Source organism: Ovis aries, chromosome 11 (genome assembly GCF_016772045.2).
Source record: "Ovis aries strain OAR_USU_Benz2616 breed Rambouillet chromosome 11, ARS-UI_Ramb_v3.0, whole genome shotgun sequence".
In the NCBI taxonomy this organism is placed as follows: domain Eukaryota; kingdom Metazoa; phylum Chordata; class Mammalia; order Artiodactyla; family Bovidae; genus Ovis; species Ovis aries.
This window is the reverse complement of record NC_056064.1, coordinates 30,152,559-30,175,465: the sequence shown is the minus strand read 5'-3', so window position 1 is coordinate 30,175,465 and position 22,907 is coordinate 30,152,559. Positions and strand designations below refer to the sequence as shown.

Below are 22,907 nucleotides of genomic sequence, written 5' to 3'. Positions count from 1 at the left end.
AGGCTACCCACTGTAGTATTCTGGCCTGGAGAATTCCATGGGGTTGCAAAGAGTTGGACACGACTGAGTGACTTTCACTTTCACTTTAAGAAAAAGTAATGAAAGTAGAAAGAAGAAAAAAATAAACCACCCAGAATTCTACTACTTGGGAAAAAAGAGAGAGAGAGAGAGGGTTACAACGATGTGTGCTTTGCTGCACTCAGTCACTCAGTCAAGTCCGACTCTTCTGTGACTCCATGGACTGCAGCCCGCCAGGTTCCTTTGTCCATGGGATTTCCCGGGATTTCCTAAGAATACTGGAGTAGGTTGCCATTTTCTTCTCCAGGGCAGTCTTCCTGACCCAGAGATTGAACCTACATCTCTTGCATCTCCTGCATCGGCAGGCTGATTCTTTATCACTCTGCCACCTAATATAGTGTAATCCCTCCTCCATGGAGTGCCTGGTATATGCTGGAGACTATGGGTGAGTTCATGCAAACTCCCCAGACTGTGGTAGCAAAGATGTCCAATCCTCCCAGCCACACAGAGGAGGCAGAAGAGGGACACCATTCCTCCATGTCCTCTCTGCTTTGGATACATATCCGAGAGCATGGAGTCGTGCTTTAAACTCAAATCAAGTTAACCAGGGAGTAAAGTGAGGTTCTACCAACTTTATTAGAATCTTGACCCTCAGCCTTTTCCCCAGACTCCCGATGGAGGCCTGTTACCTTCTGTCTTCCAGCTCAGAGTCTCCTCTGCAGCTCTCAGGCAGAGATCAATATCTTGCAGCTCTTCCTGAACTAACGGAAATTCCACCTCAAGCAGAGTTTTTATAACCTTGTTGTACCAAGTTGCCGTCAACTCCAAATTAGCCACGAGCTGCCGGTAGAACTCTCTGGAGGAGAACATGGCTGCTGCTGTCTCGGGGATGTGCGTCATTTGCTGGGGCTGAAGATAACTCATTTCTTTCAGCACGGAAACCAGCTGGAGGAAAGAGTCGACATGAGTTCCTGTGGTTCAGTGGGATCGAAAAGCAGCAATATAGGTAGGACTGGGAAACCCCAGAGGGCCTTCTGGGTCTCTTTTTTTACTTCTACTAGTTCCTTAAATCTTCTCTGAAAGGGAAAATTGAGTATTAGGCAAACGGAGGATGATCAGGAAGCACTAAGACTTACCGAATCTGTAAATCACAGAGTAAGAAGAGGAAAACCTGAGAAAGAAGACGCCAGCGACAGCCAAGGGGGGCTCTAGCTTGATGCTTTTGGGCTGGGGCTGGTGGCCCCAACAGTAAAGAATCTGCCTGCAAGGCAGGAGACCTCAGTTTGATGCTTGAGTCAGGAAGATCTCCTGGAGAAGGGCATGGGAGCCCACTTCAGTATTCTTGCCTGGAGAATCCCATGGACAGAGGAGCCTAGTGGGCTATAGTTCCATGGGTTGCGGAGTCAGACTCAACTGAGCGACCATCACTTTCCATGATGAGAACGGTCGGTCCCTGGTTGTGGAGCCATGCTCTGTGGTGGGGGTTGGGGGCTGAGGGGTGGTCAGGGGAAGGATTAGGATCACCCACATGCACCATCTGTCCCCTCCCCACAAGGTCAGACACGTGGTCACAGACACTGGCAGAGTTGAGAGGAGGTGCCCGTTTTACAAATTTAGTTGTGAAATATAATTATTGGAAATATCCCTTAGTTTCTGTAACTCTTTCCTGGCATGCTTTGTGCTTTAATATACTAAAGTGAAAGCGAGAGCTGCTCATCATGTCTCTTTTGGGACCCCATGGACTGTAGCCCTCCAGGCTCTTCTGTCCATGGACTTCTCCAGGCAAGAATACTGGAGTGGGTTTGCCATTTCCTACTCCAGGGGATCTTCCTGACCCAGAGATCAAACTTGGGTCTCCCACATTGCAGGTGGATTCTTGACCATCTGAGCCACCAGGGAAGCCTTATTCTAAAGGCTTAATATACTAGAGCATCAGGAAATAGCATCACACAGGCCTCTCTGAACTTCTTGAGGGGAGGCATTGAGTTTAGTGGGAAGTGCAGAAGGGAAAAGCCAGGTAGATGTGGTCCCGTGCAAAAGACAGAGGCCTCCGGCAGGGTTTCCAGACATCCCATTCTTCATCCCTTGCTAATTTATTGTGTTATCTCGGAGTTGATTGAGGATTGATGCATATAAGGACAGATGACAAAACCCAGAGCAAGCCAGATTCCCCCCACCCCCAGCCCCACCTCCATATCAAGACTCCTGGGCTCCCAGTTCTCCTTCCAGTGGTTCTAGGCCAGCTCTCATTGCTGCCCTGACAACACTGAGACAAAGGCTCATCCTTTAGCCGGGAAATGACCTCAGCCTCCTAGTTTATACTGAAATAAGCTCAAGATAGATATTAAAATTTTACATGCAAAAAATGAAAACAAAAAATGAATGTCAGTCAAAAAAATGACTGTTTATATAATATTGCAGTAGAGAGGGCCATTTCAAATGTACAACCAGAAAAAGATAAGGTGGGCCCAGTTGACTCTGATACCAAAAGATCAGTGGTATTTTGCAGTACTTTCTGTTGTGTGACATCAGAGCAAATTCACTGGGGAACCCTGGAGGAAAACATGAAGAGTGGACAACTTAAGAAAACACTACAACCTAGGAGTCACTCCCCACAAAAAGGAAATCCAGGGTGCAAGTTCTTTGGACCACATTTGCATATTCTTATAAAAAGCCTGTTGGCCTTTGAAATCAGCAGAGTCAAAAATGCAACTCTTAGAGACCAAAAGGAAGTTCCTTTCATCGACTTACCTGTGGACTAAAGTTGACAGTGATCTGCTTTGTCTCCGGGTCACGTCTCAGAAGTGGCCGTGAAAGGTTGTACTGGGACTTCTCTGCTACTGTTTGACACCAGTCCCCATAAAGTCTAGTTTCATACCTGTGAGACCAAAGACAATAGGCACCTCATAAGCACCCTCCCAGCTTCCCAACATCTGGCAATGATTAACTGAAGATATATCTATATAGATAGATGTATACATAAAATAGCATCTCTATCGTTGCTTAGTCACTAAGTCATGTCCTACTCTTTTGTGACCCCCATGGACTATAGCCCACCAGGTTCCTTTGTCCATGGAATTCTCCAGGCAAGAATACTGGGTCACCATGCCCTTCTCCAGGGGATCTTCCTGGCCCAGGGATCAAACCTGCATCTCCTGCATTGGTAGAATTCTTTACCACTGAACCACCAGGGACGCCAACCTCTCTATATCTATCTTTAAGATGTATGTCTCATGAATTGAAGATGCTAATTTGTAAAATATCTGAGTACATTATGAAGTCAGAGTCATTGACTCCGCCAGGCACGGCAGCTTCCACACATAACCCCTTGTTTCTAAAGGTGGCATAACTTAAATCATAGGAGAGTGGAAAGAGAGGCTCCATGTGACCTCTGGGGGGATAAGGGAAGTGGCCATTAGACTTAGAAAACGTTGGAAGAAGTTATTGAGTAAGGTTTGCTCTTGTACTAATCTTCCCACAGCTCATGGACATGCACTGGTCAGTCATGTCACACTGATGTATTGGGCTTGAGAGATGAAATGATGAGTAAATACCCCACAACAAATGTAGCTAGTGCTACAACCCCAGGTCAAGGGAGGACACAGCGAGTAGAACCCCAGGGAGTGTACAGGCGGCAGGCTTCAAGTGGCAGAAGAAGGTGAGTGGGTGGGGATGATAAAGAGGATGCCAGGGAGGGCCTCACACAGGCAGGGCCGAACTGACAGTCTGCTGAGTCTCAGAGGATCACTGGTGGCTGGGCAGCGATGGGAGAGTGAGTGTTCACAGCAGGTGCAGCAGGGTGGACTAGGGTGGAGTGAGGAGCAGCAGGCTGTGTGCCGCATGCTGGGGACGGTGAGTAGACAGTAGGTCAGAGGGAGGAGGGGGCGAGGGCCAGGACTGGAGAGGGAGGCTACATCAGCGAGCACTTCTGCCTTCTTTTTAAAAATTTTTTGGGCTGCACCAAGTCTTAGTTGTGGCATGCAGGATCTTTAGTTGAGGCATATGAATTCTTAGTTTTGGCATGGGGGATCTAGTTTCCTGACTAGAGATGGGACTGGGGCTCCCTGCATTGGGAGTGTGGAGTCCCAGTTACTGGACCACCAGGGACGTCCCCAGGGAGCACTTCTCATTTCACATTAAGGAGATGATGGAGGCACTGAGAGGCTTCCCAGATGGGGGTGTGTGGGGACACGGGGTGTGGGGACAGGGGATCTGATGACGATGTGGGCGCCGAGGGACAGAGGTCCGGAGCAGGGAGGCTCGGAGGAGCTGCTGCAGCAGCTCAGGCCCAAGACGCTCTGGTCTCTGCTGAAGATGTAGGGGGTGGGGACGCAGAGGAGGGGCAGATTGGAAGCTAGAATTTGGGAAGTCGAAGGGACAGAACGTGGGCGACCTGGTAGGTGGGGATGACCCAGCTAGTGCGTCTCCACAGTGCTAAGTGTGACCACAACTATAATCATAATTGTCATATCTACAGCCCTCCTCTCCTGAATCAGGAGTTGAGCCAGTATCAGAGAGAAGCAGCAAGGCGTGGGCTGTATCTGGACCCTGTCCCCTCAAGAGACCAGACAGTTGTGAGCCCATGTAAAAGCTTCATTCTTGTGCTTTCTCCATTAAAGGACTCGGGCAGTATTTTTTCTAACCTACTGTCTCTTCGTGCAGTGCCAACTGTCACCTGCTTAGCGAGCAGCGACTGACTTCCTGGGACCCTGATCTCGGGGTGACACGGGGAGCGCCCCACCTCTAGCTCTGCCAATTTAGAAAACTCGCTCCCCTCAAAACTACCCTGGAAAAGCACCTGTTTCTAGACTAGAGCCGCGTCCCCCGGGGACCTGGTGTTTGCGACCCAGAAGCACTGTTTTCACTGTATCGTGATTGTAACATGAAACCCGGAGGGACGCTTCGCTGCCTCTGGGGAACATGGGCACACTCAGGACTGCGCAGGACATGGTAGGGCAGGGCGGGGGGTGGGGGGAAGAGGGGAACGGGTGTTGGGAGGGGGCCTCAGTTTACAAAAAATCCAACCGCAGAAGCGGCTTACTTTTCCAGCAACGAGAGCGTGTCTTCGTATTTTTGTATCATACGCTTTGCTTCGGCAGATTCCATGCAACTACCCGTACAAAAGAGGGAGAAAAAAATGACATCGAGTTAGAAGTTGAAATAATGATCTGAGTGACCAACTGCAGCCAGCCTGAGATTGAATAGCCTCCCGGTCCAGTTTGCAAAGGCAAAGGCCCCTGAATGAGCCTGCCGCTTTTCCTCCTGAACATCCTCCATTGGCCACTAGAGGGCAGGTGTGCTTCCCCAAATGCAGGCAGCGGTCAGGTGACAGGACAGCCTCTCTCCTCCAGGGCTCCACCAGCCCCCTCGCCCTGGCCACTCAGTCGTGCCCCGGGAAAATGAAGTCCTTCAAAAACTTAACGGGAGATTGAGACACGAAAGAAAAATTCCAGGTGCTGCGGTTTCCTGAATTTAAGAACAAAACTGTGTATAACATTATAACAAAAACTACATAACATTACATACATGTATGTGTATATGCGTATAACAATGCATATATAAAACAACTATTTATATACACATCCCCGCATATTTAAGCATGACAGGGAGGCCTGGCGTGCTGCGATTCACGGGGTCGCAAAGAGTCGGACACGGCTGAGCGACTGAACGGAACTGAACTGATACACACAACTGAATATATACTTATATATTTTCTGTTTTCTGAAATCCATCTAGGACATGTAGTGGGAAATTCTGCTCATTACTCATTGCCATGTTTTTTTTTTGGGGGGTGCTGCTCATTACTCATTGCCATGGTTTTTTTTTGGGGGGGGTGCTGCTCATTACTCATTGCCATGGTTTTTTTTGGGGGGGGCTGGTCAGCGGAGGCGATTTGTGAGTTCCTTATTTTATTAACTTATTTACTTCAGGTTGCACTGGCTCTTCGTTGCTTCGCACGGGCTGTCCCTAGTTGCGGCACGCAGGCGGCTCCTTGCGGTGGCTTCTCCTGTTGCGGAGCACAGACTCTAGGGCTCGTGGGCTTGGGTAGCTGTGGCTCGCAGCCGCTAGAGCGCAGGCTCAATAGCTGTGGTGCAGGGGCTTTAGCTGCTCTGAGGCACGTGGGATCTTCCTGGACAAGGTATCGAACCCATGTCTCCTGCACTGGCAGGCAGATTCTTTACCACTGGCCACCAGGGAAGCCCCGCCATGCTTCCATGAGGGCCCCTCCCACCTCTTGCATCCCCAGACTTGAGCACACACCACACACATACGTGCACACAGACACACAGGTGCATATACTCATATGCTCACGTGCGCAGACACATGCTCAGAGGCTTCTCCAGGTCCCCTGGGGACCACAGAGGTGCTATTACCACACCTGCTCCCTGGTTCTGATGCTTCTTTACAACACAAAAAGAGAGTCCAGCTCCTGTGAAAGCTGAAGTGTCCATAATTTTCAGAAACCCTCACACGAACTGTGTTGGAGGATCTTGTTTGTTCTGCTGGCAAAACGAGGCAGCTTATTGCAAAGATTCTTTAAAACCCAATTGCTCTTTAAGCCAACACAGGATTTCTTCACAAGCTCCCCTGAGCTTCGATAAATGCCCTCATGCCTGCAGAGAAAGCATTGGATTTCCTGGCTTTTTCCCCAGTCACTCGATTCCCTTTCCTGGTGAAGGAACAGAGGCGTCTGCAGGACAGCAAGGACCAGGGGGTGGGTTCAGACCAGGTGGGTGGGTTCAGACCAGCCCTCCCCTCAGGACCCCTGGGGTTTCCACAAGTCTCCTGACCCCAGATCTCAGTTTCTACCTGAAAAAGAATGAAGCTACATATGAACCAGCAATCCCACCACTGGGCATATACCCAGAGAAAACCATAATTTAAAAAAAAAAGATATATTCACCCCATTGTTTATTGCAGCACTATTTACAATAGCCAGGACATGGAAGAAGCTTAAATTTCCATCAACAGAGGAATAGATGAAGAAAACGTAGCACTAAGACACAATGGAATATTAGCCATAAAAAGGAACCAAATGGAGTCATTTGCAGAGATGTGGATGGACCTACAGACTGTCACACAGAGTGAATGAAGTCAGAAAGAGAAAAATATTGAATATTAATGCACATATGCACAATCTAGAAAAATAGTAAAGATAACCTTATTTGCAAAGCAGAAACAGAGACACAGATATAGGGAACAAACTTGTTATGGATACCAAGGGGGCGGGGGTGGTGGTGATGAATTGGGAAGCTGGGATTGACATACATACACTATTGATACTGTGTATAAAATAGACAGCTTATGAGAACCTACTGTGTAGCACCGGGAACCTTACTTATATGGATGTCCAAAGCTGACTCACTGTGCGGTACAGCAGAACCCGACACAGCAGTGCAAAGCCACCAATTTAAACAAATAAAAGGAACGACGTTAGAGGCGAGAGTGGCTTCTCACACCTCAGCCCCTGGGACTCCCCTAGCAGGCTGGAGAAGCCACAGAAGTGAGTGCATCAGACTCCCTGTAGATTCTGCTTCACTTCATGGTGAAGAGTTGACAAACATTACATATGAGAGAGTATGTACACAAATGTGAGTTCATGATTAAAACAAGTGGATGTTTCCATGGGATGCATGGAGGATTTGGTGGGTGCCACTCAGATGCCCTCATGGGGAGCATCTGCCACGCCCAATCTCCCTTCACCAAGAATTCGGGGTGCTGATGACACCTCCCTCTTTGGGAACAGTCTCAGCCGACCAGACAGAACTGCCTCCTCTCCCCGGGCCACACCCCCTCACACCCCACAGCCACTTCCAATGGCCAGCTGATGTAGGGGACAAAGGCCAGGCAACCCTACAGGGCCGGACTTCCCCACTGGGCAGCTGTGCTGCAGCTCAACTCCTCCTCTGCCTGGTTCCCGCCCCTCCTCGTATCCCCCCGACACCCTGCCCCAGGCACTGGTCCCTAAAGCATCCCTGTTGACTCCTGCACACACGCCTCGGAGTCTGCCCCAGGGAACTAGACCAGGGCAGCTCCCGCAGGACACATTCCCAGACAAAGCCCTGCCACCTTCCCTGGCCAGTCTCGTATCTTCTCCCTCCCACCTCAGAGCGGGGAGCATATGGGAGAAGATGGGGGCTCAGCTGGACGCTAGACTAAGCTCCCTGTGGCTGGGGGAGCCCCCGCGGAGCGCTCTGGGCAAGGACCCCTGAGACCCAGATGCCTGCTCCATTTCTGTCTTTGTTCTTTCTGGACTCCAGGCAGGCCACCTCATTTCCATCTGCCTCGGTGTCTCCGTCTGCAGAATGAAGCACTCGCTCAGACAGTGCAGATGAAGCAGATGGATCTCCCAGTGGGCAGATGTGACCCACAGGCACGATGGCTTGACCAGTATTGAGTTTGAAAAACAAGAGGAATACTTGCTGGTTCTAAAGCTGGGTGTCTCACGCTTGTGAGACAAAATTCCCATTTGTTTTAATCATGAACTCACATCTGTGTGTATACTCTGTAATATATTTATGAACTGGCTACTAAAAGTGGTTTTGACTCCTCACCATGAAGTGAAGTAGAATCTACAGGGAACCTCCCGGCTTTCAGCTTCTTTCCAACAGTTGGGAGGTTTCTCACATCATTGTTTCTCCTCGGCTTTGGATGGTGTGGTGGAGGCTTCCTTCAGACCCCAGCCTGGCTTCTTATTGTCATTTAGTCGCTAAGTCCTGTCTGACTCTTTGTGACCCCCTGGACTGTAGCCTGCCAGGCTCCTCTGTCCACGGGTTTCTCAGTCAAGAATACTGGAGTGGGCTGCCATTTCCCTCTCCACACAATCCTCCTGACTCAGGACTGAACCCACATCTCCTGTGGTGCAGGTGGATGCTTTATCACTGACCCACCAGGGAAGCCCTTGGCCAGTAGCTACCTGGCTGCTATGAACTGAATGTCTGTGTCCTCCCCAAGTTCAAATGCTGAAGCCTAAGGGAGGCCTTTGGGAGGAGATTAGGTCACAGGGCAAATCCCTCACAAATGGGATGAGTGCCTGTATGAGGAGAACTCAGACAGCTCTCGAGTCCCTCCTGCCAAGTCTGAGGACGGTCATCTGTGAGTCAGGAAGCAGGTCCCCCTGAACAGACACCGAATTTGCTGGCACCCGGACCATGGACACCCCAGCCTCCAGAACTGAGAAAGCGAGATTGCTGATATTTATAAGCCGCCCCCCCCCAATCTATGGTATTCCTGAATGGACTACGACACTGCCTGATTGTTGGAAATGGAAAGAAAAGAAGATGATCTTTGTGCCTCAAGGAGGTGAGTCGAGTTGCTATGATGCTCGAAATTCAGAGAGACAGCAGAAGAGTGAAATGAACCTGCGTCTCAGGAATGGGGTACTCACGGGTGTGTCACGCGTCTAAAGTTGTCCAAGGGACCCTGGACGCGCTGCCTCAGCTCCTGCGCCCAGCGGAGGCCCCCGGCCACAGTGGGCATGTTCTTGTGCACGGAGGAGAACCCTGGGAACAGGGCACAGCAGACTGAAGTGCGGCTCTCGCCCTGAGCCCCGCGCTGCCCACGAACAAGCCCCTGCATCATGGGTGTGGTCCCGTACACCACAGGGATGGTCCCAAACGTCCTGGGGATAGCCCCACGTAAAGCGGAGGCCAACGGAATTTCTGGATGCCTTCCTCAGGGAACTCCATCCTTAATGACCTTACTGTGAAGCCTGTTTATAGACAGAGTGGTCCGGTTACTCCAGCACTTAAAACTTCTGAAAATTTCCCATTTTCCCTGAATAATGAACTCTGGATTCCCTAATAGGGTGCTCAGAGAACTTCACGACCTGGTCCCAAACTCATCTCCCTGACCTCATCTCTCTGCATACACCTCGTTTGGCTGCGGGCAGGTCCGAACAGTCACCTTCTACCGCCTGTCGTGCCTTTGCTTCCAAGGCCATGGCCTCTTCTCTCTGGCTGTCCAGCTCCCCATCTTTCAGGGTCTAGCACAAGGCCACCATCTCCATAAACTCTCCTCCCACCTCCCAAACCAATTCATCCTGTTTTGCTACATTATCTTTTTTTCTTGTCCTTTTGCTTTTTTTTTCTTTTTGGCTGTGCCCCTTGGCATGTGGGATCTTAGTTCCCACACCTGGGATTGAACTCATGTCCCCGGCAGTGGAAGGACACAGTCTTAACCACTGCATTGCCAGGGAAGTCCCTTGCTACAGTTCTTTATAACTCCACTTATGCCAATTGTGTTCCTTGAAGAACCACCTTTTAGGATTAATTGTTCTCTCCCTTGGCCTCTGCATGCAGTGCCCACAAATGGACCATACATACAGCATGGCCTTAAGAAATGTTTGCAAAGCTGAACTGAACTGGTTGACTTTCAAACAGATGAGACAGGGCATCTAAGAACTGCAATAACAGCAGAGACGCCACAGCTCAGTGTGTAACTGCCCACTGTCAGACTCCTGATGGCTCCTCCTTCCGAAAGCATGGTTGGTAAGGCACTGAAAGGGATGAGAACCTTTTCTCAGACATGTGCAAATCTACTGTGGAATTGAGGTATGCTGAAGATTAATCAGTGTAGTGGCATGGATTGAGGTTCAGCTCATACATTACGCTGAGGTTTCCACTGACCAGAGGCAGTGGTCAGGACTTCACCAGTCTGGGTCAGTCTGCCAAACCTGTGCCAGACACGGGGAAATGCACAGTTCAGTGAACTCGACCATTGTGCAAGATGGTCTGGAACTTCACGCAAGAAGAGTGTGCTTTTGGAGAATGTCCTAGAGCCACAGCAGACGTGTAACCAGAGGACCTGCGCCCTTTCTGCTAATAGACGCCCCCATCCAAGTCTCCTGGCAGCAAGCTTACCATGCTCTGCCTCCTCCTGGACACGCTGACTGTGGATCAGCCTCACGGCATCCAGATCCTCGCTGAACATGCGGATGAGCACCAGGTATCTTTCAGAGGCATCCCGTGCTACCACTGGTCTCTCCAGGAGGCTTCCTGCTATGTCCAGCAGCTGCAAAAGAGGCAGAGGAATATGGGGAAATGTCACAGACCCAACCTTTCCATCATTACATTAATCCTCTGGCCCAGTTTTTTCCTTCATATGTCTGTCCTCCAAGGTAAGAGGGTCATGGATGGACAATTAAGAATCAGCAGAAGAAGAAAAAAAAAAGAATTGGCAGATATTCATAGCCTGTCCATCTCACCTTTGTTTCTGAAGGAGGGATCCCTGTGTGCTGAATGACCTACTGGACCCTCCTCTTGTGTTGTGAGAAGCTGGGTTGAAGGTAACAGAAAGAGAAAATGAAAGGCGTCAGAAAGAGTAAGCTGATATACATCCTAAAGGCCTGATGCAGAGATGGAGGGTGATGATGGAGAAGAAACAAGAAGCTAAGTGGGCTGGCTGTTGGGGAGAATCAGGAAGGCTAAAATTTGAGAGTGGGGGCAAGAAAAGAATTTCAGAGAGCAGTTGCCCCCAGAAGGCAATGGTTTTGAGGACACTTTGAAGATGCTTTCTGTGCATCATGACTGCCTTGCCCCCTTGGTGGGAACAGTGGGATCAAAATGCTAAAATGCTTTTCATCATCTCCTGGTTGCTACACTGTTTCTCTGATTGTGATGCTGCCCTGAGACAAGGTCAGGGTAAAGTGGATGAGTTCAGTTGTGTTTAGGATACAACAATACTAGGATCACCCTGCTTTCTAACCCCAAATCACCCAGATCCCAGGAGACAGCAGAAAGGAGCTCTCCCTCCACAGAGGCACAAGCAAGCAGTTCTCACCGAGTTCTGGCTCAAACATCCTGTTGGGAGGGGTGGGCTGAGGGACCACTGCAGCCAACCTGCACCGTCCAGCTTGGGTTCTCTGACCCAGACATACTGCTTTGGGTCACATCCACTGAGGCACACCTAGTGGTCAGACAGTCTTACAGCAGCAACAGGATATCTGGACTCAGGGGATCTCTCAGTCCCTACACAACCTGAAAAGGCACTTCTTTGCATGAAGTTATGAACACGGGCGCTCTTGTTTGGGCTAACAGAGGAAGGAAGGGCTTTGGTTTCTTGTTGGTGAGATGACTCCAAAGAGAAAAACCAAGCAGGCAGAAGGGACTGAATGGCTACAGTTCTCCTACAAGGTCCATAGGCTGGGCAGGGAGCTTGTTGAGAAGAGGAGTCAGAGCCCAGAGAAAAAGGGTCTGCTTCTGTGAAAGGCCTTTGAGACTCAGGGTGTGAGCAATGCTGCTTCAGGACCTGGTAGTAAAGGGTGTGCAAAAGCTTTTCTCTGTTTCTGCCCAGAATCTTACTCCATCACGATGGGCAGGGATTGGAGTTCTGGGAACCCAGAGAAACATGCCCTTGCATAAACAGAAATGCTGTCACAGTGGGGATCATCAGGACAGCAGTAATAAGATCCCGAAAGCACCTTCCTGGGCAGAGGACATTTTTAAGGGAGACTATAGACAAAGACATGGTAGACAAAGACGATGTCAAAGACAGTGCAACTTGAGAGACATGTGAGACCCTTGAAGACACCTTGAAATTCGTGGTGCACAGGGATTTACCAAAGAGATGGGGCTGGACGTCCTCAAGGTAGAAATGGGGTTCCAGCGTCACCAGTTACCTGAGTGGTAACATCCCAATTAGCCCAATTAGTGCTAAGTCACTTCAGTTGTGTGCAACTCTCTGCGACCCTATGGACCGTAGCCTGCCAGGCTCCTCCGTCCATGGGGTTCTCCAGGCAAGAATATTGGAATGGGTTGCCATGCCCTCCTCTATGGTATCTTCCTGACCCAGGGATTGAACCTGTGTCTCTTACATCTCCTGCATTGGCAGGCGGGTTCTTTACCACTAGCACTACATGGGAAGTCCATGGGAGTAATGATTATGACATAATGGCAAATATTATTATTACTATTATTTCATATAAGCCCTTCTCTTGAAATTAAATAGTTGGAGAAATTCTAAAATGCTTCCTGTGTGAGTTATGGAGTAGCAGGTATGTAACACATACGTATATTCTTGAGTGAATTAAATATACATGTATCCAGTGTTTTAGAACATCATGGACTCACTATCCTGGGTTTAAGCCTCTTCTGTGATTATCCCATCAGTTATCCAGTCTATGTTTGGACATGTTCAGCGCCTGAAAACTTAACTACCACTCAAGGAAGTTTATTCCATCTTTAAACAGCATTAGCAGAGATCTGTTTCTTCTTTTGAGCCAAACTCTGCCTCCTTGTTGGAGAAGGCAATGGCACCCCACTCCAGTACTCTTGCCTGGAAAATCCCACGGATGGAGGAGCCTGGTGGGCTGCAGTCCATGGGGTCGCTAAGAGTCAGACACGACTGAGTGACTTCACTTTCACTTTTCACTTTCCTGCATTGGAGAAGGAAATGGCAACCCACTCCAGTGTTCTTGCCTGGAGAATCCCAGGGATGGGGGAGCCTGGTGGGCTGTCGTCTATGGGGTCGCACAGAGTCAGACACGACTGAAGCGACTTAGCAGCAGCAGCAGCAGCTGCCTCCTTGTAACCTGATTAGTCCTGGTTCTAATCCTTCAGGCTTTACAGAGTAAGTTTCTTCATAGTTTATGGAAGACCTGCTCTGTTTCCCTAGGCCTTCAAGTCTCAAGATCTAGATTGCTCATTTCTGTAGTCATTTATCTACTCATCACCTGAACCTCCTCCTGCACATTCCTGCACTATCTGATCTGGGCAACACAGGGCAAGGGGCCACATCTTCTCATTCTAGTTACTCATGCTTCAGTGGTTTGCTCCAGCCTGAATTGACCTGACAGCAGCAGTCAAAACAGCGCTGGTGACCACCACAGGCTTCTTCACTTTTAATAGGCACCCAGGTTACAGGTAAGGCCCAAAGACAGCAATCCAGAAGAAATTCAATTACAAGGTATTTTTACATCATCAAGTTTGCAGAAAAGCCTGAGCCATCAACTTGAGAAGCCCAGTTTTGCAGGCTCCAGGCTCGCTCGCCCTGGGACACCCACAGTACTGTTTCTACTAGACCAACAGTAACGATTCCTCTCTGCAGGAACAAAACAGTTGGAAGTGTATGCTTATCCCTGTCTGAGAGGGCAGGGAGAGCGCAGCACTGGTGGGGAAGGAGGGGCTAGCTCCCCGTCCCGTACAAACCTTGAAGGCGTGCTCCAAGCCAGGGGCGTCATCGAAGGCCTGAATAAAGACAGTCCCCAGCCTCCTGTCAAGGTCTTCTACTCTCTGACTAAAGTCAGAGATGTCCTTTTCAAATTCCTAAAGAGACAGCAAATGGACATAAGAAAACATGATTTTCTGAAGGACAATCCCGGAATGCTTTTTCCTATTAATCTGTCACACCAAGGATATATTTTGATTTTCCACAGTTCACTACGGTGTGTTTCAGTGTTTATCCACATAGACAGTTGCCCTGTTATTGCAGCATTTTTCTCCTAGACTCTCTAGTATTAGCGTGTGCTAGTCACTCAGTTGTGTCCAACCCTTTGCGACCCCCATGGACTGTAGTCTTCCAGGCTCCTCTGTTCCTGGAATTCTCCAGGAAAGAATACCAGAGTGGGTTAGCCATTCCCTTCTCCAGGGGATCTTCCCGACCCAGGGATCGATCGAACCCACATCTCCTGCATTGCAGGTGGACTCTTTACTGTCTGAGTCACTCGAGGCAGAATGGTCAAGAGTCGGAGGTGAGGCTGGTACCCTGTCCCTCTCCTCTGTGCCCCCACTTCCAGCTCCTGCAGCCCCTTCTCTCTCACCTGTGGCGCCAGCTCAGGCCACCCTGAAAGCCACCTTGGAAGCAACAGCCCCAGCAATGGGGTTACTTCATCACTACCCCCGACTTCCCTTCCTCCCTCAAGTGAAAATCCTGTTCTTCTCAGTGTAAACAAACTGATATGGCTATTAGGAGAAAAGTAAGCTAATTTAACAACTATACACTATTTCTTCTAACTACACTTAATTGCTTAAGATAGCAGCTAGCCATTGTCCCCACGGTTGCCAAATTTAGCAAATAAAATTACAGGACACCCGTTAAATTTAAATTTCAGATCAACAGAGTTTTGTTTTTGTTTTTTAGTATAACCCTGTCCCAATTAACTGTATTTTATTTAGCAACACAGAGCACGCTCTTTCTCCGAATGTAGCAATTTTCAGAGAACACTGATTTTCAGAGAAACATCTCTAATTTGTGAAATTAGTATCTCTTATTATTGCTTTACAATAGCTATGCATACTTTTATGGAAAGATAAAGAAAAGTAGGAAAACACAGTAGTATTTCTCTACTTCTCAAACCCAACCATACTAACACTGGAGCACACTTCTCTACGTACAGGATTTTGTTTTGTATTGTTTTATCACATGGTAGAAAACATACAGTATAGATCCTGCTTTGTACGCCAAGTTTTTTTCTACTTTAAACTAATGGAACTTTTAGAAAGTTCCATTTCCTGGGTTTGGCCAGCTAAGATCCCCCTAGACAATGGAAGGGGGCTCCCACGTGGCTCAGTGGTTAAAGAATCCACCTGCCAAAGCAGGAGATGCGGGTTCCGTCCCTGGTCAGGAAGATCCACTGGAGGAGAAAATGGCAACCTACTCGAGTATTCTTGCCTGGAGAATCCCAAGGACAGAGGAGCCTGGTGGGACACAGTCCATGGGACTGCAGTCAGACACAACTGATGACTGAGCGCGAACGCAGACATTGGAACGTGCTCAGAGCAGACTCTTGTTCAATTGCTTTTTCCTTTTCCCTCAAATACTCTAAAATTCCTCCTCCAGTAATTCAGCCATTCCCTTCTCGGGGAACTCCATTCCCTGTTTCTGTACTGACCCTTTTGCTTTTTTTGGTTTCTGCAGTCTTGGACTCACTGGTCTCAGCTCTCCTGCACTACAGGTGGGATGTGGACTCCTGTGTCCTGATCCTGGAAAATGCAGTGTTGGCCCTTGCCTCATCATGAGGTCTCTCTTGGGAACTAGAATCTGATCAGAAAACTAGGCTACTATATCACTTACTCCTCTGCAGGCCACTAATGAAATTCTGCCTGGGTGTGCCTGGCCTTCACACACCAGGTGCTGCTCAAGGCTTAAAGCTTTGGGAGCTGCAGAGTGGCTGCAGCTCCACCATCCCATCTCCATCTCAGCATCTCTGAAACCCTGGGTGTCTTCAGTCCGAAGAAGTCAGCAGTTGGAAAACACCCTCTCCTGACTTCCTTCCTGACACAAAGGATAATTAACAGTGGACTCTGCCGATAAATCATGGGGACCACAGAGCCAAAGAAAACGCACAGGGGAAATGCAAGTAAATACCCAGGCTAGAGGCTGCAGGCATCTGAGAAAAACAGACAAAGCTTGCAAGGTGGCCCTTCTAAGCCCTACCACGCTTTGGAGATCCAAGCAGTTGTAGGAAGACTCCGAGAAGACCCTGTACATCTCTTGAAATTCGGTGTACATCTGCTGGGCCTGCTGGCTCAAGGCACTCCCTCTGATACCACTGAACTCAAGCTTTTCCAGTTTGTGGAAATCCAAAGTTGTCTTCAGAAGATCCTGTGAAGACAATTTGCAATGGAATTAGGATAACGAGGATGACAACAGTGGATGATGCACAGATTGGTATAGGAAGGGCTGGAATTTATATGGGGGTGGCGGTTGCTTAGGAAAATGTGAAGCCTGATTAGTTTTGTAACCTTATTATTAGATTGGGCTGATATAAATAACTCTTGATGACATGCGATAACAAAGAGAAAATTCCAATAAATAAAATTTACTCGCACACAAAAACCAAATTTATGCTTCAACCTCTTTCTGTGCTCTCTCATAAATAATAAAATACAATAATAACACTATTTATATGGCTGGTGGCTTTATTCCCATTTAGGGAACCAATTTTAAATGGACCATGTTGTGTGGTTCCAGAATGACAGCTGTATTGGAAGGTACTGACCGGAAAGTGGATCCTCTGAGTAGTCTTGAGGACAAGCTCAGAGGTGGCGCCAACATTCTCAGCAACGACTTCTGCCAAGAAAAGACATCTGCGGGGTGCCCTTGCTGAGCATACCTGGGACTGTAGACCCTGTGGTCAGCTGGGTGTTGGTGGGTGATAACCCGACATCTTTGTACTGGGATAACAACAGTGAGAGTGAATCAAGTCAGTGTAGGCTCAGGATGGCACCCAGTAAATAGGCAGTGAGTATGTGTTACTGTCACCACTGACGTGGCAGTTCCCAGCAGGGCTCTGGATCAAGTGACAGGTGACAATACAACCTAGAGCTCTGGGTGGGGGTGGGGGCGGTGATGCTGCTTGAGTCCATCGAGGATGCTTCACTTCTGATAGGATAGGAGCCTTCAGAACACATCTAACTCTGCATCGGACTGATCTATCACAACTACCCATTGAAAATCACAAAGTCTTTAAATTAAGGCATTCTTCCTGCTATACCTTCCAATCTGTGTGCTTAGCTCTTCAGTAGCAAAAAGGGAGATTGGGGTACCTTTATGTCATTTTGGCACACATGTGACATGGATCCCTGGGAGGCGGTCCTTCACCCTGAAGGGCAAGAAGAGGGAAAAGTGACCCAAGACTGGAAACCCAGCAGGTCCTGATATCATTCCAGGGAATGCCCATATCACTGGCCACTGCTCTAGGCTAACCCATCAGGATAGCAAGGGGCAGCCCATCTCTTGCTTCTCACCAAGACACCAAGCCCAGCAGCAGAGACAGAGGCACCAGGAAGCTGTAAGGAGTGGCTGACTTTTCCTGCATTTTCAGGTGGGTACCCATCCTTGCAGCCATGGACAGCCATCTAAGTCCCCTTTTTGCTCAGCTAGGCAGAATACATTATGAGAAACGCTGGGCTGGATGAAGCACAAGCTGGAATCAAGATTGCCAGAGAAATACCAATAAACTCAGATATGCAGATGACACCACACTTAACGGTAGAAAGCAAAGAAGAACTAAAGGGCTTCTTGATGAAAGTGAAAGAGGAGTGTGAAAAAGTTGGCTTAAAACTCAACATTCAGAAACCTAAGATTATGGCATTTGGTCCCATCACATCACGGCAAATAAACAGGGAAACAATGGAAACAATGGCAGACTTTATTTTGGGGGGGTTCCAAAATCACTGCAGATGGTGACTGCAGCCATGAAATTAAAAGAGGTTTGCTCCTTGGAAGAAAAGCTATGACCAACCTAGACAGCATATTAAAAAGCAAAGACATTACTTTGCCAACAAAGGTCCATCTAGTCAAAGCTATGGTTTTTCCAGTAGTCATGTATGGATGTGAGAGTTGGACTAAAAAGAAAGCTGAGAGCCAAAGAATTGATGCTTTTGAACTATAGTGTTGGAAAAGACTCTTGAGAGTCCCTTGGACAGCAAAGAGATCCAACCAGTCCATCCTAAAGGAAATCAGTCCTGAATGTTCATTGGAAGGACTGATGCTGAAGCTCCAATACTTTGGCCACCTGATGCAAAGAACTGACTCATATGAAAAGACTCTGATGCTGAAGGCAGGAGGAGAAGGGGACGACAGAGCATAAGATGGTTGGATGGCATCACCGATTCAATGGATATGAGTTTCGGTAGACTCCAGTGATGGACAGGGAGGCCTGGCATGCTACAGTCCATGGGGTCGCAAAGATTTGGACACGACTGAGTGACTGAACTGAACTGAACTGATGAGCCGGGGGCTGAACTTGGAGAAAGGAGGAGGAAGAAACAGTCAACTGAAGGAAGATGTATACCCAAACTAGGAGATCCTGCCAAAGATGGGGAAAGGGGATAGGCTTTATTTAAACACACGTTTGACTTTGTATGCAGGGAGGAAATAGCAATCAACTTGATTCAAATGAAATTGACTTTAGTAGTAATTTGTGTCATTCTGACAGGAGAAATGTACCGTGTTTGTGCTGTGGAATGTCATGTGGGTACCCATTTTTCATAAGTTTGTGGATGTTAATTTCAATTTTTAGGAGGTACCTTCTAACCATTTTAAAAGACAGATGCATTTCGATGTATTTGATTATGTCAGAAAACTAGATGATAATTTTGTTATATTTTATTTCTCAAGAATTCTTGAAGCACAGTCCTGGGTGGTCACTGAAAGTTGCTTCATTTTCATCTAACAGGTAAATCATAGATATTGTTGTTTAATCACTAAGTCATGTCTGACTCTTCTGCGACACCATGGACTGTAGCCTGCCAGTCTCCTCTGTCCATGGGATTTCCCAGGCAAGAATACTGGAGTGGCTTGCCATTTTCTTTCCCAGGGGATCTTCCTGATCCAGTGTTCAAACCTGCATCTCCTGCGCTGGCAAGCAGGTTCTTTACCACTGAAAGACCAGGCAAGCCCCAAAAGAATACTTACATAATCACTCTATTTTTGGAGAAACTCTGGTCACTAGAAACAATGGATATTTACGTTGCTTAACAAACACGTGATGGGCAATACATTTACTTAGGGTTCAGGTTCAAGGTCTTAATCCTTTCCTTACCCCTCCCCCAAATAAAAGAGACTCTTACCCTACTTTTCTCCTACACTCTGTATGCCCTTCTCCTGTATAAGCTTTTCTTCAGAACTCTTAATCACTCTCTGGTATTATAATATACTATCTGGGATTACATTATATTGTTTATTTTCTATCCACCTTTATCAGTAGGTTGTAAACATCCCAGAGATCCCACTGTATTTTCCACCCCTGGAAGAGTCCCAGATGCTGAAGAAATATTTGTTGAATGAAGGAAGATATAATCTTTGACCTTGGACTTAGTGACAGGACCTCCAGGAGAGGTGACAGGGTGGTAGAGACTCTAGGAACATTGGACTCAGAGCAATTGGACAAAATAAAGAGAATTAAGACAAGAACAGAGAATAAGGAAGCAAGGCAAAACTGTGCCTTTGAATGTTTGATGAGCTGTGGTCAAGTGCAAGGCAGAACCTTGCATGGCCCTGAGCTGAGGGCAGAACTAAGGAAAGTGAGTGAAAAGGACAAAATAGAAGATCTGGGGTCAACCTGTAGGTTGAACTTATAAAATTTCTGATTTTTGACCATATTGACCTATAAGAAATGGCAGTTTCGTGTGGTCTACTCCATGAAACAGAACCATCTCAAGCCTGGAAAGGTCCAGCCATAGCCTGGGCTGCTGAGAGAGGTGGGAGCTCCCCAGATCTGGGTGTATTTCACAGCTCTCTTCTTTTCTGCTGCACCATGCAGCATGCGGGCTTCCCAGGTGGTGCCAGTGGTGAAGACCCTGCCTGACAACGTAGTCAGATGTAAGAAATGTGGGCTCGATTCCTGGGTCGGGAAGATCCCCTGGAGGAGGAAATGGCAACCCACTCCAGTATTCTTACCTGGAGAATCCCGTGGACAGAGAGGAGCCTGGAGGGCTGCAGTCCATAGGGTTGCACAGAGTTGGACACGGCTGAAGCGACTTAGCATGCAGCATGCGGGATCTTAGTTCCCCAACCAGGGGCTGAACCCATGCCCCCTGCACTGGGAGCTCAGAGTCTTAATCACTGGACTGCCAGGGAAGTCCCTCTGGGTGGATTTTGAAAGCCTAATGTCATGTCACAGAGGTATCCTAAAGAAGATTCCTGCATCAGGCAGGAAGTTGAATCACAGTCATAGAAACAGACTTACAGAAATCATGGCGACTATATCTTTGATTCTTAAAATATTTAAATGTAAGCTCTTTCCATTGTTTATTTAGAAGTCCTCACAAAACAGATAAAAGGCCATTTAAACCCATGAGAGATTTAGATTAAATTTTAAAAATATTCATTTTTATCCATCACCGTTGTAAACACACAAAATCCATGATGCTGTATTCAGGCTGAAAATGTCAAGGTCAGGGGTAGGACACAGGGCATCATGGGAAGAGTGCTGGGGCACAGATCCCTGGGTTCACACAGCCCTGTTCTACTGGTCACCAGCCACGTGACTTAAAGCAAGACACTTAATTTTTCTAATCCTCCTTTCCCTGATCTGCAGATGAGTTACAGAGTTACATGGGAAGTGCTTTTGTACAACTTCAATAAACGGTGTGTGTGCACGCTAAGCCACTTCAGTCATGTCCAACTCTTTGCGATCCTGTGGACTGTAGCCCACTAGGCTCCTCTGTCCATGGACTCCTCCAGGCAAGAATACTGAAGTGTGTTGCCATTTCCTCCTCCAGGGGATCTTTCCTACCCAGGGATTGAACTCGCATCCCCTGTGACTTCTGAATTGCAGGCAGATTCTTTACCTACTGAGCCACTTGGGAAGCCCTCAATAAATGGTGAAAAAAAAAGGTAAAGTGTAGCCACTGAGTCATGTCTCTTTGTGATGCCATGGGCTGTAGTCTGTCAGGCTCTGCCCATGCAATTCTCCAGGCAAGAACACTGGAGTGGATTGCCATTTCCTTCTCTAAGGGATTTTCCCAACCCAGGGATCCAACCTGGGTCTCCTGTATTGGGCAGACATCTGAGCCACCAGGGAAGCCCTCAGTGATCGGTACGTACTGTAATTAATTAGCATCACCTCAATGTCATTAGATCAGCTTGGTGGCTACGAGATGTGCACAGTAGCTGATACTCAGGTGCTCCTTTCCAGGTGGAAGCCACAAAGAGCGAGGGGTCCTGGGCAGCTGGCAGGATTGACTGGGCCCTATTCTTCTGAAAACTGTGCAACCTTTAATGGGGTGATGTGGCCCCACAAACAGCAAGCCTGTTCTCAGGAGAGGCCGCGCATCTTAAAAGAAATGTCTTCAGAATTCATTAAGGGCGAACACAAAGCAGACATTCACAGACGAGAATCTCAAAAGGTCATTGGGAAAAAGACTGTTTTCTTTACCTTCTGAAGGCAGTCGACCTTATGCAGCTAATGGTCTCCTACACGACCGAGCGCTCAGGCCTGGCTGAAAGGGAAGCGGCCCAATTAGACCCGAATGAAAGAAGCTGGCGGAGGGGCTGGAGACGTGGAAAGAGCAAGGGAAACGTGGTAGATTAGGTCAGCTTATTACCTAACTGCCTGCTAATCACTGCTCATGGAGCCTCAGCAGGAAAGCATCCCACCTCCAAGAGAATAACAGCTTTACAGCAATTTCATAGTGAAAGAGGTGGGGGTTCTCTCCAAGCTGCTTACTTTCTGCATTGTTGGAGGGGAGAGGCTGGGGGTGGAAACACAAACAGGGCAGCTGCAGAATCTGCAATGTTACGGCACAACAACAAACTGTGTGTGTGCGTGTGTGCACGTATTGCCTGCAGCGCTGTGTACAAAGTGCTATGTATGCATGTGTGTGCGGTGAGTGTGTGCACAATGTGTGTGTGGTGTACGTGATGCGTGGGTGCTACTGTGTGCCTAGGTGCAGGGTGTGTCTGCATGTGTGAGTGTGGTGTGCGTGTGTGGTGTGCTGTGCATATGTGTGTGTCTGTATGTGTAGTGTTGTGTGTCTATGAGCAGTGCGTCTGTAGGTACGAGTGTGGTGTGTCTGTGAGTGTATGCATGCGTAGTTTGTGTGCATGTATGTGCAGTGTGTGTCTATATGTATGGTGTGTGTCGTGTGTGGGGGCGCAGGAAGGCAGGGTGGGGAAACACACCCAGAGGCAGTGGAAGACTTTTCCATTTGATTTTTGACTGTTCCTTTAAATTGCAAAGACCGTATATACTTTCGGGATTTCCTTAGTAAGGCCCTTTCGTGGAGTGGGAATTATAATTTTACCCAAATGACTTATTCAGGAAAAAAAAGACCGAGAAATCATGTGGTAAAAATAGTGTGTGCAAATACAGAATAGAGTGTGTCGGGGCAGAAGAAAATCACAAAACCAGTGTGGGGCTCTCAAAAGGAAAAGAGGGAGGCAGGGAGGGAGGCAGGGGAACAGATCTTTAATTGCTGCGAGGCGTCTGCGTGTGGTGGAAA

At 48.1% G+C, this 22,907-nt stretch overlaps 1 protein-coding gene across 3 annotated transcripts in view; it reads right to left on the bottom strand.

Annotated features, from left to right (window-relative positions):
• The window catches only part of DNAH9 (dynein axonemal heavy chain 9), a 285,514-nt gene that overhangs the window by 237,052 nt on the left and 25,555 nt on the right, over positions 1 to 22,907 (bottom strand). For all 3 annotated transcript variants that reach the window (XM_027974876.2, XM_060394831.1, XM_042255676.2), the window contains exons 7-13: positions 16,393 to 16,560; positions 14,166 to 14,282; positions 10,881 to 11,031; positions 9,407 to 9,521; positions 5,060 to 5,128; positions 2,770 to 2,896; positions 708 to 963 (exon numbers count right to left, since the gene is read on the bottom strand). In XM_027974876.2, the coding sequence (XP_027830677.2) occupies positions 708 to 963; positions 2,770 to 2,896; positions 5,060 to 5,128; positions 9,407 to 9,521; positions 10,881 to 11,031; positions 14,166 to 14,282; positions 16,393 to 16,560 (1,003 nt within the window). The remainder of the gene's footprint in view (positions 1 to 707; positions 964 to 2,769; positions 2,897 to 5,059; positions 5,129 to 9,406; positions 9,522 to 10,880; positions 11,032 to 14,165; positions 14,283 to 16,392; positions 16,561 to 22,907) is intronic.